Below are 16,759 nucleotides of genomic sequence, written 5' to 3' on the forward strand. Positions count from 1 at the left end.
AGTGATGAAATCATATTGATATTTTATGAGTACAACAGAAAAAATACTGTACATTCCTGGGCAGCACCAAGCAGCTGACAGAAAAAGTTAGGAACTGGCTGGTGAACATTCCAAAGCATTTAGCAGCCAAGGAGCCAGATATATTTTTTCCTCGAGGTGGTAAAGACAAAAAGCAAAGCTTAAAGAAGAATAAAAGCATTCATCCAGTTGACACAAACAGCTTTAAATGTATGCTAAAGTTGCTTTTCACCTTTTGGAAGAACAAGTAGACAAATTTTTGCTAAAATTTTTAGCATAACGTTATAAGGTGTTATGACTGTATGTTTACACCCCATTCCACTTTCCCCAGGTGGCCAAAAAATGTAATGGCACTCTAATATTGGAGTTGTAGTCCATGAGACTCTAAATGCTTTATTTTAACTTGTATTGTAGTTGAAAATCACTGGGCAAATCTGTTATAGCATCACTTTCTTCTCAATTATTGTATTATAAGCATAAATACAGCCGTCGACCCATATCCCATCCACGCTGTAAAAAAAAGCAGTGTGTATTGTCTGTCTAATGATGACTTGACTTGTTGTTTCATTAAACACATGTCACAGTGGTCATTTGTGTGGTTTCCTCTACGGACCAGGTGCCTGAACTCTGGTGCATGGAGAGGTCAGGCTGGATCAACACAGTGGCGTGAAAATCCACACAGTCATGAAGTATCACACAGACTCTTTACTCTGTTTGATTTATTAGTTTCAAAAAGAGTTTGGTTATGGTTTGTTGTATAACTAACGTATTAAAGAATTAATAAGTTGCCTGTATGAAGCTTTTTAAACTAAATACTAATAAAGCATAAGTTGATATTCTATATTGGTCTATCCATCCATCCATCCATTTTCTTCCGCTTATCCGGGGCCGGGTCGCGGGGGCAGCTGCCTGAGCAGGGACACCCAGACTTCCCTCTCCCCGGACACTTCCTCCAGCTCTTCCGGGAGGATCCCAAGGCGTTCCCAGGCCAGCCGGGTGACATAGTCACTCCAGCGTGTCCTGGGTCTTCCTCGGGGTCTCCTCCCCCCGGTGGGGCATGCCTGGAACACCTCCCGAGGGAGGCGTCCAGGGGGCATCCGATACAGATGCCCAAGCCACCTCAGCTGACTCCTCTCGATGTGGAGGAGCAGCGGCTCTACTCCGAGCTCCTCCCGTGTGGCGGAGCTCCTCACCCTATCTCTAAGGGAGCGCCCCGCCACCCTGCGAAGGAAACTCATTTCGGCCGCTTGTATCCGGGATCTTATTCTTTCGGTCACGACCCAAAGTTCGTGACCATAGGTGAGGGTAGGAACATAGATTGATCGGTAAATCGAGAGCCTCGCCTTACGGCTCAGCTCTCTCTTCACCACGACGGACCGATACAACGACCGCATTACTGCGGCCGCCGCACCGATCCGCCTATCAACCTCACGCTCCATCCTTCCCTCACTCGTGAACAAGACCCCAAGATACTTGAACTCCTCCACTTGAGGCAGGATCTCTCCCCCAACCCGGAGGGAGCAAGCCACCTTTTTCCGGTCGAGAAACATGGCCTCAGACTTGGAGGTGCTGATTCTCATCCCAGCCGCTTCACACTCGGCTGCAAACCGCCCCAGAACATGCTGGAGGTCCTGGCCCGAAGGAGCCAACAAGACAACATCGTCCGCAAAAAGCAGGGATGAAATCCTGTGGCTCCCGAACCAGATCCCCTCCGGCCCATGACTGCGCCTAGAAATTCTGTCCATAAATATAATGAACAGAACTGGTGACAAGGGGCAGCCCTGCCGGAGTCCAACATGCACCGGAAACAGGTCTGACTTACTGCCGGCAATGCGAACCAGACTCCTGCTCCGGTCGTACAGGGACCGCACATCCCTTAGCAGAGGGCCGCCGACCCCGTACTCCCGGAGCACCTCCCACAGAATGCCACGGGGGACACGGTCGAATGCCTTCTCCAAGTCCACAAAACACATGTGGACTGGTTGGGCAAACTCCCATGAACCCTCGAGCACCCTGCGGAGGGTATAGAGCTGGTCCAGCGTTCCGCGGCCAGGACGAAAACCGCATTGTTCCTCCTGAATCCGAGGTTCGACTATCGGCCGAATTCTCCTCTCCAGTACCCTAGAATAGACTTTACCAGGGAGGCTGAGGAGTGTGATCCCCCGATAGTTGGAACACACCCTCCGGTCCCCCTTTTTGAATAGAGGGACCACCACCCCGGTCTGCCATTCCAGAGGCACCGTCCCCGACTGCCATGCGATGTTGCAGAGACGTGTCAGCCAAGACAGCCCCACAACATCCAGAGAGTTGAGGTACGCAGGGTGGATCTCATCCACCCCCGGTGCTTTGCCACTGGGCAGCTTCCGAACTACCTCAGTGACTTCAGCTTGGGTGATGCATGAATCCACCTCCGAGTCCCCAGCCTCTGCTTCCTCTATGGAAGGCATGTCAGTGGGATTGAGGAGATCCTCGAAGTATTCCTTCCACCGCCCGACGATATCCCCAGTCGAGGTCAACAGCTCCCCACCTCCACCGTAAACAGTGTTGGTGGAGGGCTGCTTCCCCTTCCTGAGGCGCCGGATGGTTTGCCAGAATTTCCTCGAGGCCGACCGGTAGTCCTCCTCCATGGCCTCCCCGAACCTTTCCCAGGCCCGAACCTTTGCTTCCGCGACCGCCCGCGCTGCAGCACGTTTGAACTGCCGATACCCGTCAGCTGCCTCAGGAGTCCCCCGAGCCAACCAGGCTCGATAGGACTCCTTCTTCAGCTTGACAGCATCCCTTACACTCGGTGTCCACCACCGAGTTCGGGGATTGCCGCCACGACAGGCACCGGAGACCTTACGGCCACAGCTTTGGACAGCCGCGTCGACAATGGAAGTGGAGAACAAAGTCCATTCGGACTCAATGTCCCCAGCCTCCTTCGGGATTTGGTCAAAGCTCTCCCGGAGGTGGGAGTTGAAGACCTCCCCGACAGAGGATTCCGCCAGACGTTCCCAGCAGACCCTCACAGTACGTTTAGGTCTGCCAAGTCTATCAAGCTTCCTCCCCCGCCAGCGGATCCAACTCACCACCAGGTGGTGATCAGTTGACAGCTCAGCCCCTCTCTTCACCCGAGTGTCCAAGACATACGGCCTGAGATCAGATGATACGACCACAAAGTCGATCATTGACCTCCGGCCTAGGGTGTCCTGGTACCACGTGCACTGATGGACACCCTTATGCTTGAACATGGTGTTCGTTATGGACAAACTATGACTGGCACAGAAGTCCAACAACAGAACACCGCTCGGGTTCAGGTCAGGGAGGCCGTTCCTCCCAATCACACCCCTCCAGGTATCACTGTCGTCGCCCACGTGAGCGTTGAAGTCCCCCAGCAGAACGATGGAGTCCCCGGTTGGAGCACTCTCCAGTACTCCTCCTAGGGACTCCAAGAAGGCCGGGTACTCTGCACTGCCGTTTGGCCCATAGGCCGAAACAACAGTGAGAGACCTATCCCCGACCCGAAGGCGCAGGGAAACGACCCTCTCGTTCACCGGGGAAAACTCCAACACATGACGGCTGAGCTGGGGAGCTATGAGCAAGCCCACACCAGCTCGCCGCCTCTCACCGCGGGCAACTCCAGAGTAGAAGAGAGTCCAGCCTCTCTCAAGGAGTTGGGTTCCAGAGCCCAGACTGTGCGTGGAGGTGAGCCCAACTATCTCTAGTCGGTAGCGCTCAACCTCCCGCACCAGCTCAGGCTCTTTCCCCCCCAGCGAGGTGACATTCCATGTCCCCATGGCTAGAGTCACCGTCCGGGGATTGGGTCGCCGGGGCACCCGCCCAGGACAGCCACCCAAAACAGACCGCACCGGCCCCTTCTGATCCCTCCTGCGGGTGGTGGGCCTACGGGAGGGCGGGCCCACGTCGCTCTTTCGGGCTGTGCCCGGCCGGGTCCCGTGGGCAAAGACCCGGCCACCAGGCGCTCGCCTGCGAGCCCCAACCCCGGGCCTGGATCCAGGGTGGGGCCCCGGTGACACCATTCCGGGCAACGTGAACTTCCTCGATGTAATAATAATATTGGTCTAATCATAACCAATTCTGTGAAATGACTTAAGTCAAAAATGAATTGATCTACTAGTACTATCAAGGTATTGAATGTGTACAACTGTGTAAAATTACAAGGGATCAGTATTTCAGTTTTAATATCAGTATAAATGTGCCAGGGTTAGTTAACTGTTCTTTAATGGCATATGTTACTCACACTGTATCCAGAGCCTGACAGGTTTTTCCAGGGTTTCTGGCAACTGGAGGCCTGGCAGCCCGCAGGGCCAAAGGTGCTCAATAATTACCATTGTGTAGCCACATAAATTATATTGTGAACTATGCCAACATTCAGATACAAAATTTCCCAGAGCAGCAAACTCCAGCAGTAGCAAACGAGATGGGTTGACAATCACCAACAGCAGACCTTAAACTTGAACTAACTCTAAGGTGAAGAAAATAATTTGGTGCTCAGTCTGTTTCATCTCAAAAACCCTGTGCCCATTCAGTGTCTAAGAAACTGAGGTCTTTCTCCGAAGCTACAGTAATGGTGCAGCACAGTGGCTGCTCTCCACTGCTGAAGACATGATGTTAATAACAACACCTGATCACTCTGCCTGCCTCTCATTTTGTTACTCTCGCACAGTCAGGCAACTGATGCCTGAGACGCGCTTCTCACCCGCGTGTCAAGCGTGGCTGCTGCGCCATGTGGTTAGAGATTCAGAGTTTCACCTGTTTCTACTGCGACATGCGTACAATTCTCGACGAAAATTGACCTGAAAATAAAAACCATCTTACACAGTTAACAAACATTGCTCCTAAACAACAAGTTCAATTAGTTGTATTTTCAATAATATTGTGATAGCTGTGAGTTTGTTTTCTGTCCAGTGCTTGGAGAGCTTATTTAAACAGTTTATAAAGTGGTTGTATTGTTGTTATATTGGCCTGTGACCAGGAGGAGGCACAATAAGATTTAGTTAGTGCATATACGTCATAGCTGCACCTGTATTTTAGTAATCATGAGCAAATTTTATTTTACCTGAGATATACTTGCGTGTTTTTTAAATTTCAGGATTGAATAAATAATCAAACCTACATACTTAAAATGGTTGACAACTTTTTTTTGTCCAACACCTGACTTGAATTAGTAGGCTAATTCAAGTCAGGTGTTGGACGTTAATCAGTCCCCTAAACCCCTAAAGTGGTTTCATAAAGCTCAATCCAAGCTCACACAGCCAGACTAATTCAACACAGGTTCAACTAGTCAAGATAATTGTGTGTGCACTCTGCTCAAAAGCAGTCCATGAGGTCGAATACAGATCAGACGATCCACCGTGGCAAACAGCAGTGTTAAAGAACAAACATTGATGTTCACAGCCATGGAGCAGCGCTTACTTTTGGAAACCTACAATGAATTTAAACATCTACTCACAAAAAAGGCGATACAGCTGGCAAAAATAAGATCAGAGTTGGGAAAGGCTGAGCGAATGAATATGTAAGTAGGAAGTAACTTAAAATTAGATTTTATTCTTAGGGCAACTCAGTAGCTCAATTGGTGGAGTATGAGCCCATGTACTGAGACTGAGCTCTCAGCAGGGACATGGGTTCCAATCCAACTCTGCCAACCCCTTTGGGGAGAAAAGAATGAGTCTACAGGGGAAAGTTACATTTACATTTTCATTCTATTCCATTATCATTATTCCAGTTTAGGAAGTACATTCATTTTGAGAATGTTTATTTTCCCTATTAGCAACAATGGTATAGATGCCCATCTATCTAAAGAATTCAAAATGGTGTGCATTATTGGTCTATAGATAGATTCTACAATATTTTCAAGACCAGGTACAATTCAATGCCCAAGTACGTAAAACTGTCAACAATTTTGAATTGAGCGGCTATTTCAGGCAGTTTCATCCTTTCTGCATGATTTAACAACATAAAAAAACTACAGGTCTGCTCCAACTCTCACCTCTTTTAAATCAAGGCTGAAGACCTTTCTGTTTGCCACTGCCTTTCACTGAAGCAATTTCAAGGCTTTGAACTGCACTGTGACTTTTATTCTTTAGTCTTTAAACCTATTCTATTTTAGCCCACTTTCCTGTTTCTTAACTTGTTTTAACTTGTTTTGTTTCTTGATGTCTTCCTACTTGTTTTTAATGTTTTTTAAATGCTTTTTATGTCTTTTATTGTCATTTTATGCCCCTGTGAAGCACTTTGAGGTAACTTGTGTCTGAATTGTGCTATACAAATAAACTTGCCCTGCCTTGCCTTGCCTAATCAGATCTTAAAGGGCAGGGATTGATTTTCCCAGGCAAAGTGTCCCCCTACAACCTCTTTTTATCTTAATATTTTTTTTCAATATTATAATTAGTCAGTATTTCTGCATATAGTTCTGTATAGAGCAACTTTATCCATTTGCAAAAATTCCCTCCTAGGCCAAAGTGTGAAAGAATTTCAAAACGGTAGGGCCATTCGACTCTGTCAAAGGCCTTTTCAGCATCTACTGACAGTAATGCGGTATCTGGCTCCCCTTTTTGATTATGAAGTATATTCAAAAGCCTTTTGACATTATTTAAGCCTCTTATGCCCCTGATAAAGCCATTGTGATCTTTCTCAATATTTTTTGTTGTTATTCCTTCAACCTGTCTAGCTAAAATCTTACACTTTTACACCTGCATTTAGAAGAGTAATTGGCCTTAAATTTTTGCATTTATTATTTGGTTTACTGGGTTCTGGAAGCAAAGTAATTGAGGCTCCGCTCAAGGAGAATGTTAGGATTCCCTTAAGAAAGGAATCTTTAAACATTTCTAAAAGTGTATTTTGCAATATAGTTTTTAATTTTTTATAGATTTCAGTTGGCAGACCATCTGGTCCTTGTGTTTTGCCTACTTTTCTACCATCAGTTGCTGTAGATATGTCCTCCAGAGTTATGTCCCTATCTAAATCATCCTGTAGCAGATCTGGTATAATAGGTATAGGAAAGAATTTATTCAGATTTATCAGAAGTCACCTCTGAACTATAAAGCTCTTCATAAAATTTTCTAAAACATTCATTAATTTCAAGTTGGTCTACAATGGTCTCTCCTTGGCTGTTCTGTAGTGAAGTGATTAACCGTTCACTCCGTAACTGCTTGATGCGCCACGCCAGCACCTTTCCAGGTTTCTCCCCCTGGTCGTAGAAAGTCGCAGAAGGCTAGCCATTGCTATTGATGCAGATGACTCATTATATTGTGCTTTTAGCAGGAGTAAGCTTTGATGTGTTTCAGAAGAGCCTGATTGGTATTAATCTTTTTCTAATGTCTTAATCTTTGCTTCCAGTATTTTTGCTTTCTGGTATGTTGATTAAACTTTAGAACTCATGATGCAGATAATTTGGCCCCTGATAAAAGCGTTAAAAGCTTCTCATCTGATGCTTGCAGAGGTTTCGACTGTATTTGTTCCAAAATAGAATTTTATCTGCTCATCCAAGAAGGTGACAAAGCTGGGATCAGTCATCCTTTTTTATTTAAAACACCACCTAGTGGCATCTCTCACTAATTTGCAGTCATGATGCACTAAAGAATTTGTAGCATGGTCAGAGATTAGAATAGTGTCATAGAAGCAATCCTTAATTCTATATTTGAAATGTGCTGATATCAGAAAAAAATCAATTTGTGAATATGATTGTTGTATACTGGAGTAGCATGAAAACTTTGTCATGAGGATTAGCTTCCTTCCAGACATCATTCAGATCCATTTCCCCCATGAATTGATGTATTGTCCCCGACTTGGAGGGTAAGACTGATCAACTCCCAAGCTTTTGTCCCTCATCGGATCCAAAGTGCATTAAAATCCCCTCCTATCACACAGCTTCCAGGAAGAGTGGGCAAAGTCAAAACTCTCCTTTCCCAGGAGATTTCCCTGAATAATGAGGCATCATCCTGCCTTATCTTTAATGACCTTATTCACCTGAAATGGAATAGATTCATGAAGCAAATTCATGACACCTCTAGCTTGGGAATTAAAGGGAGCAGAGAAAACTGTGCCTCTCCAACTCATCTTTATACATCAGGTGTGTTTCTTGGAGAAATATTATGCTGCATTGATTTGATCCTATTCATAACTTGCTTAATCTTTTTAAGTTTTTGTAGCCGTTCCATGATGTAGTTTTTAATTTTTATCTCACTAGACATCTTGAATGATTGATAATGGATTTCCCCAACATTCTAAAGCTTTGATGCAAAAATTGTAGTGACATTCATGTGTCATGACACAGACTAAATGTAAACGCACAAAAACCTTACCGTATTCAGGCTCCTTAAACTGAATTTTGTCCCCTTTAAATCTTAAGGCTTCCAGATAACTAGATACTGTTCCACACTGGTGTGAGGTTCATTAAAGCCGCACAATTAACTTTTTTTTGAATACCATAACTTGGATCGGCACTGTATCAGACCATGTTTGTTCAAAATAATATAATATCAATAATGATACTTATAAAAGAAGAAAGGGAATTAAAGTTTTTAAACGGAATACACAGGATTAAATCCCTTTGATCTCTATAAGGACATTTCAACCAACAGTCGCACTTTAAATTATATAAATTGTCTCACGTTTTCCAACATTATGTTCGTGAATCGCAAAAAATCAAACAAACAAACAAGAAGATAGAAATGCATAAAGTGAGCATTAAATAAGTCCCACTCGTGTAAGGAATTCATTTTCTCCTTTTTACAACCAGTTTTTATGCCAATATTAATACATCCGTGATGTATCCGTGATGATCAGTCCAGTATGTAGCACTTTGAGTTATATAGCATAATATAAATCACTCAACATAAGGGCAAATTAACTTTCAAACCTAGTGAGCTTGTTTCAAACAGTAACATTCCTCGCTGTTTACTTTACTCAAATTACCTTTATCTTCAAATTATGTTTCCAATGGTATAAGCGCCAGCTTCGTGAAAAGTCAGTCCGGTCCATTTTCTAACTTGATCCATCTGATGAATTCCCCAGCGTTGCAGGGGTTGTTAAAGATGTGTGGCCACCCCTTGTATGTCACCAGGAGTCGAGCGAGAGGAATCATGCCATACCTGAGCCCCAGTGACCGAGTTGCCATCTCGCCTCATCAAACTCTTTTTGCTTCTTGTGCTCAGCCGCCATCATGTACTACTGGTAAAACTTCACCAGCTGGTTCTTATAAATGTCATTTTGTCTTCGCTGCTCTTACAACAGTTTCTTCGCGGCTCGGCTCACGTTAACCGCTATGAGGTCGATGTCGAGTTCCTCTCGGTCAGCTGGTGAAGCAGCGGTCTGATGAGCATGATGACATACCACCAGATGCCGCGGTTCGGACGCATCGCGCGATTCAGAGGCATTCGGACTCATAGGCCCATTTTAAAAAGTTTATTTTATTTTTATTATTATTATTTTAATACGTTCTGCAGAGAAGGGAGACTAGTGTCGGACACGGTTTGGAATGAAAGGGAGAAAACATGACAGAGTAACACAGCGATTATCGCTAGTATATAGATTTTTTTAGATTTTTTTTTGAAGACGTTAGTTTAGGCGGCAGCCCTTTGTTGTTAAGGCGGCTGCTTTAACAGGAAAGCGCTGCGGGACATCCTGGAAGTGGCACTCTGTTCCTCAATAATCACCGAATTGTCCCTCTCCGACGCTGTCCCCTCAGATGTTATGCTAGCATTAGCTGTCTCCTCAGTGTCCATAGCTTTTACACTAGCAGCAGACTTGGGCTTGGCGCTTGGCGATGCACATTTAAAAAGTTTAGATTGCAGGGGTTTGTTTCCAGCTTGGCTTGCTTTCCTTTGTGATAAAGGCATTTCCTTTAGTTTTCCAATAAAAATGATCGTAGAACAGCCCCCAATACAGGTTTTAGAAAGGATTTAACCGTCAAAGTAGCAGAGCAGGTTTTACTTGCGTCCACCTAGCAAGCCGCCATTACCAGAAGTCCACATACAGTAATTCTGATGTTTGGTTAAAAGTTCAACTAATTTGTCGGCTCCCTGGCACAGACTTGTATCTTCAGCACAGTCCTCATGTTCTCTATGGGGTTCAAGTCAGGACTTTGTGAAGTTCATTCCAAAACCTCAATTCTAGCCTGATTCAGCCATTCCTTTACCACTTTAGATGTGTGTTTGCGATCATTGTCCTGTTGGAACACACAACTGCACCCAAGACCCAATCTTCTGCTGATGATTTTAGGTTTTCCTGAAGAATTTGGAGATAATCCTTCTTCTTCATTATTCCATTTACTTCCGTTAGAGCAGCAGAACAGAACAGCCCCACAGCTTAATTCTACCAGCACCATGCTTGACAGTAGGTAGGGTGTTCTTGGGGTAAAAGGCCTCACCTTCTCTCCTCCAAACATATTGCTGCTCATTGTGGCCAAACAACTCATTTTTTGTTTCATCTTACCACAGAGTTTTCCTCCAGAAGGTTTTTTTCTTTGTCCATGTGATCAGCAGCAAACTTCAGTCGGGCTTTGCCATGTCTGGAGCAAGGGCTTCTTTCTTGCATGGTAGCCTCTCAGTTCATGTTGATGTAAAACACACTTGACTGTGGACACTGACACCTGTCTTCCAGCAGCTTCCAATTCATTGCAGACTTGCTTTTTGGTGGTTTTTGGTTGACTCTTGACCATCCTGACCAGTTTTCTCTCAGCAGCAGGTGATGGTTTGTGTTTTCTTCCTGATCGTGGCAGTGACACAACTGTGCCATGCACTTTATACTTACAGTTTGTACAGTTGATCTTGGGACCTGTAACTGCTTTGAAGTGGCTCCAAGTGACTTTCCTGACTTGTTCAAATCAATAATGTGCTCTTTCAGATCAATGCTGAGCTCCTTAGACTTTCCCATTGTAGTGTTTGTGGCTGAGTCTAATGGCTGTATCAAACAAGCCCTATTAAAATGGGCCCAGAAAGAATTTGAGAGGCCATGCTACAATGAAAATTTGATTCACTCCAATTTCCATAATTATTAATGATAATTGAATTGATCGTTCAAGTTACTGTATGTAAATTTTTGATCCAGGAGATTTGGTCACATTTTCAAGACCCATGATAAATTCATTATTGAACCAAACTTCATGAATGTTTTTGTGACAAAGTAGTATGTGTTCCTCTCATTTCATCACAGAAAAATTAGAGTTGTAGAAATCATTGGAGCTAAAGACTGCCACGATATACATGTTCTTTAGAAGTGTATGTAAACTATTGAGGTACCCCAACAATGCCGTCTAAAAAAGGTAAACTGCTGACTGTTTATTTTGGTACAGTGTTGTCTGTTATCTAAATAGGATGACACAATGTCACCTTTTTAAGATCAATGGATATGGCACCAACCACTCCCCCCATACGCATCCACTATTTAGAATACATTTTATTTTATCTCACAGAAACTATTTGCACTGTCTGTTTCAGTTTCAAACTCTATAAAATCAGGTGAATGATGAGAAGAATTCAGACACTAGTCTTAGTACAGGGGTCACTCATGGGTGGACCCACGGTCAGGGTCTGGACCCAGACACCATCCTATCAGGACCCAGACATACAGTATAACCGATAAATTATTGAGAATTGTTATACACTGCTCAAAAAAATGAAGGGAACGAATGAACAGATGGTTTGAAAGAGGAGTAAAGGAATCCATCTATGTCAAACTGGAATGACCGTCTTTGAACAGAGGAGGTGGCCTAAGACACTACTTATCACCCACCTCTAATGAGTTCTCTCCACAGACAGCTTAACAACCATTCACACCTGGGCTCACCTAGCCTTAGCAACCCACATGAAGGTCAGTTGGACCAATGACCCACAAGTGGCCCTAACGACTCTGAAACTCAGAGCTCACACGTGTCCCTAATTACTCTGTAAGGACACTCCCACACAGATTTTAAAAGCCTGCAACTCCCCTCCAGTTAGTTAGAACTGAAGAAGCCTCATGGATGAGAGGTGAAACATCTTCAGAAAACTGAAACAAGTCCAGTTGCCTACAATACAGCACCTAGATTGACCATGACCTGGATGACTGAGAACCTTCATCACCATTGTATAATTTGTTGAGAACAAAATGACGTTACAACAATCGATGGAAACAAAAATCATCAACCCACAAAAAACTGAATTACAGGCTGCTCCAACTTGCTTGAATCTTATCACGGCAACTCATAATGTGACTCGGTAGTGTGTATTCTCTGGTTGATTCAACAGTCCTGCAGTCGCCAGATGAGCGTGGGGGGCTGGGAGACCTGTTGGGATGTCCATTGAATAAGAACAAAAAGATGCACTGTAATGCTAATGATGTGTTAGGCCTCTGTCACCTCCCAAGATATGCAGAGGATGTTTGTGAACACACTTTTAGAAACTGATTGCATCTCTTTTATCACCCGCCACTGCGTGAGGAATTTCTGATAAAAATATGAGAAAAATTATACAGCGCAAAGACAATCATTTCTGCTGAAATGTGTCACCTCATTTAATGATTGAACAGCGGGACAAACTATTTTAGTGTAAGAGCTGAAAACGGTTTTTTTTCTTGTTTGTTATTGTAGTTATATAAATTTAGGTGTGTGCAGAAATCTGAGAGCAAACTGTTTTTTGTGTTTTTGTGATTAAACACATATTATACACATAAGCAGAATATTTCGTTAGGTAAAAACATGTTGTGGATTTGGAAATGATTACATAGCTATTTTTTCCATACATTTCAGCTTCTGAAATTTTTAACACTATGAGGTTACGTCACATGGAACATATTCCTCAGCAGGTATTTTAGTTATAACAACCTCGACCTGGTTAAGCATTTCTGTGTTTATATGTGCAGTATTTAGAAATCCCACGATCTGGAGCATTCAAGGCAGACTCAACAGGGACTAGATATCATCATCGCTTCACCAAAAATTGCTCTAATGTGCCTTCCACATTTGTGGAAATACAGAAAAAATGAGCAAATCTTTTTGTCATTGTTTTGTTTTGCGTAAGTTGCTTCTGACTCCTGTAATCCGAACATTTCTAATAATTTCAGAGCACTTGAAAAGTCCAAAAGTCAAAATATATCCACAACATGTTTTAACCTGACAAAATATTCAGCTTGTTGGCGTTTAGCCTTTCAAAAATAACATTTTCACTGTGGCAGAAAAAAAACACGTTTGCTCTCGGATTTCCGCACGCACCTGATGGCGTAGTAATCAACAGCATGAGACATTACATTTATGTAACTGCAATAACGAACAAGAAAGCGGCTCTTACACTATAATAGTGGCTGTGTGACATGCACAAAAGGATGTTACATCTGTCCTGGCCTCCTTCATTTTCTGTCATCTTGTTTGATTAAATCAGTATTTTGAACTTTCCTACTGTCTAGTCATCCCATTATGTTACGTTAGGTTTAGGGTTAGAGTTTGTATCAAAAACAAACTCTCCATAAATACATACAAAAGCCCCGTCTTTTGACTATTCTCTGGAAAACGGCACCATTCACATAAGATGCTGTAGAGGTCGGTGCACAGATCATGAGGTGTACTCTATGTGGGACGGCTTCCTCCTGTCTTCATCAATTTTTTTCTTTTTCCTATTGACTACAAGTAGTGCCGAAGCCTTTTTATTGTGGATTTTATACCAATATCACCTTACAGCAGAGACAGATGAAGCACTAAAGCCTTGTGCTTGTCTTGTACCGTTTATTTTATGCATCCAAACAGTCAGTGATTTTTTTTTTTTTTTTTTTTTTTGTCAGCTGTCCTTTTTGCATTTGGCAGCTGTAACTGTGTGTTTTTAGCCTGGATTATTTGTTTTAACTTCTATTTGTCTAATAGTTTGCTCTTTTTTATAAAATATGACACTCCACTGCCAGTAGACTTGTTTGTGATTGATCAGATGCTGTAAACACTTTGATGTGAATGCATACATGGGTAAATGTGGAAAACCTGGGATTACTTATCGGGCTGATAACCAGCTTTGTGTGACTGCTTGACTTAATTGTGATTCTTAGAGTTAGTGAAGCAATGTAACAGAAATAAATCCTCGCTATGTTGAAGTCACATCATAGTACAGGCCCATTTCAGCTTCAGTTCAGAAGCTGCCATCTGTGGTAAGTGGAGAAACATACGTCACTATGCATCTACGTCAACGGTGGGCATGCACAGAAAGAATGCAGCCAGAAAACAATCGGTTATGTCATTTACATGAGACAAGTTTTATTTTGATCGGTTTATGAAAAAGTTTAAACTACCCCTCTGGAACCGATTGAAATTTAATTTGGTTTGGACCTTTTTATTCTGATCGAGGTGTTTATATGGAGCTTTTTTGTTTCTGTTTGGGCTTTTAAACCGATTATAATTGAAAGATTAAACTCAACCATAGACGGCAAAGGCTGCCATGCAAGGTGCCGACCTGATTATCAGGCATGATACAGCACTTCCTATCCAAAGTGTCCCACGATATTTCTACACTCATTCACACACAAATAGAACAGCATCTGGAGCAATTTGGGGTTCTGTATCAAGCCGAAGGACAAATTGACAGGCAGCCGTAGTCAGGGATCGAACCATTGACCCACTGGACAACCATGCTACCTCCTGAACCACAGCTTATAATGTGATGTGCTTTTATGTTATCTTGCTCCCAGATTGCTGCCCAGATCTGTCGCCAGGCTGGCCTGGTGCAGAAGTCCAAGGATGTGATGGACTACAGTGCTGAGAACTTTGCCATTGTCTTCGCAGCCATGGGGGTAAGCAAGTTAACTGCTGTGTTCAGCTGACACCTTTTCAACCCCGCCATCCCCACCCCCACTCCCATCTCCCAATTGTGACTCTAATACCACTCTTAACTGATGCCCTGACGTGTGTGACGTGTCTTTTATTCACCAGGTGATTTAAACTTAAGCCCCTCTTGTTACTTCTGCCTCTTTGAGCATGTCCCCTAGCCATGTAGACAGGTTACTAATTCAACAGGCCCTTTAACACTGCCGGCCAAGCAGTATCAGGTTTTGTACTCCTCAGCTGCACCTCCTGTCTATTGTAATGCCATGATTGTGACAGGTTCTCCAAACACACTCACACACACACACTACATACATACATCTATCTGTTGAGCTATGAGCTCCATTAAATGACTCCAGATTAATTTTTTAAAAAGTGTTTGTTTTTTTTAACATTAGTCTAATTGATTTACTGAAAAAGAGGCAGTGCCAGGCCAGTGACTAGTAGGAGCTCAACTCTCCACACTCATGACTGCTCATGACTGTCCCCTAGGGAGGCACGCATCACAGTTTGAAAACCTTTGCTGTAACAGATAAATGTAGCTAGTGATGTTACATATTTGATGTGTTGAAGGGGCTTGTGTTTGATCTTTTGTCAGAAAGTTGTGGGGCGCCCATTGGCTCGGATGATGGAGCAGGCGTCCCATGTGCAGAGGCTTTGTCCTCGCTGCAGCGGCCCCAGATACGAGTCCCTGCCTGGGGCCCTTTGCTGTGTGTCGCCCCTCCTCTCTCTCATCCTGTTTCCTGTAATCTCTGAAACTGTCCTATCAATAAAGCCATACGAAGGCAAAAAAAAGAATTAACTTGTAACATCTGTTTTTCAGGTCAACATGGAAACTGCACGTTTCTTCAAGTCTGATTTTGAGGAGAATGGCTCCATGGACAACGTCTGCCTTTTCCTGAACCTAGCCAATGACCCCACGTAAGATTCAGTCAGAGATTAACTCATCAAGTAAAACCAGTACCAGCTAATCCCAGCTCTTGCTGATTCTGATTTCTGATTCTCCTGTATGTTTTGCTAAGTTTTTGATTCTGAATGGTCTTCTCTACAAAGAATGTTAAGTTTGTTGGCTTCATATTCTCAAATTTCAGAGGTTAATTGAAACCTCAGGTTGTTTTTTGCATTGTAGAATATCTTTTTTTCTGTGACAAATCAGCATCGAGCGTATCATCACCCCTCGACTGGCGCTGACTTCAGCAGAGTACTTGGCCTACCAGTGTGAGAAGCATGTCCTGGTAATCCTGACTGACATGAGCTCCTACGCTGAGGCTCTGAGAGAGGTATGACTACAAATCATCCATCTTAGACATATTGTTTTAACTGTTTAAATTCTCAAGAATGATCTGACACATTTGCGAAGTTCTGAGCATGAGTGGAAATGGCTGAATGTGTCAGCAGTACAAAACTTATTTCACTTGTGTGTATATAGTGCAGTTAATTTACAGCCCTCAGGAAACTAAAAAAAGAAGGTACCAACTTTGCCTATTATGAGTATTAAGTGGACACTTGGTAAGCAGAGAGCTTATTAATGCCTTCACACAAGCTGTGGCCAGAGGCATTATGTTTTTGGGTTGTCCATGCACCCGCCTGCCTGTCCACCCGTCCGCCCATCTGTCACCTTGAGGGAGTTTCTTCAAATTTGGCACAATTGTTTACTTGGACTCAAGGATAAAATGGTTTGATTTTGGTGGTCAAAAGTCAAAGTCTCTCTGACCTCATGGCGTCCCATTCCCGAACGCCATATCTCAAAAATGCATCGAGTAAGTTTCTTCAAATTTGGCACAAACATCTACTTGGACTCAAGTATGAACTGATCAGAAGGAGACAATATCAGGTGCTCTCCGATGTGATTATTAAACTTCAGGTGAATGCGAGGTGTTCTTGTATCTTAACTAATCAACTTAGGAAAAGTAAGCATGTGGTCTTACGTCATTCCATGCAAACTGACTCAGAATCCAGAACTTT

The 16,759-nt window shown here is 43.4% G+C and overlaps 1 protein-coding gene across 1 annotated transcript in view; it reads left to right on the forward strand.

Moving 5' to 3' along the window:
- The window catches only part of atp6v1ba (ATPase, H+ transporting, lysosomal, V1 subunit B, member a), an 83,833-nt gene that overhangs the window by 48,036 nt on the left and 19,038 nt on the right, over positions 1 to 16,759 (forward strand). Inside the window, exons 7-9 of the mRNA XM_084375363.1 lie at positions 14,662 to 14,763; positions 15,618 to 15,715; positions 15,951 to 16,074. Coding sequence (XP_084231489.1) covers positions 14,662 to 14,763; positions 15,618 to 15,715; positions 15,951 to 16,074 — 324 coding nt within the window. The remainder of the gene's footprint in view (positions 1 to 14,661; positions 14,764 to 15,617; positions 15,716 to 15,950; positions 16,075 to 16,759) is intronic.

Source organism: Pagrus pagrus, assembly GCF_965226575.1.
Source record: "Pagrus pagrus genome assembly, chromosome: 15".
NCBI lineage: Eukaryota > Metazoa > Chordata > Actinopteri > Spariformes > Sparidae > Pagrus > Pagrus pagrus.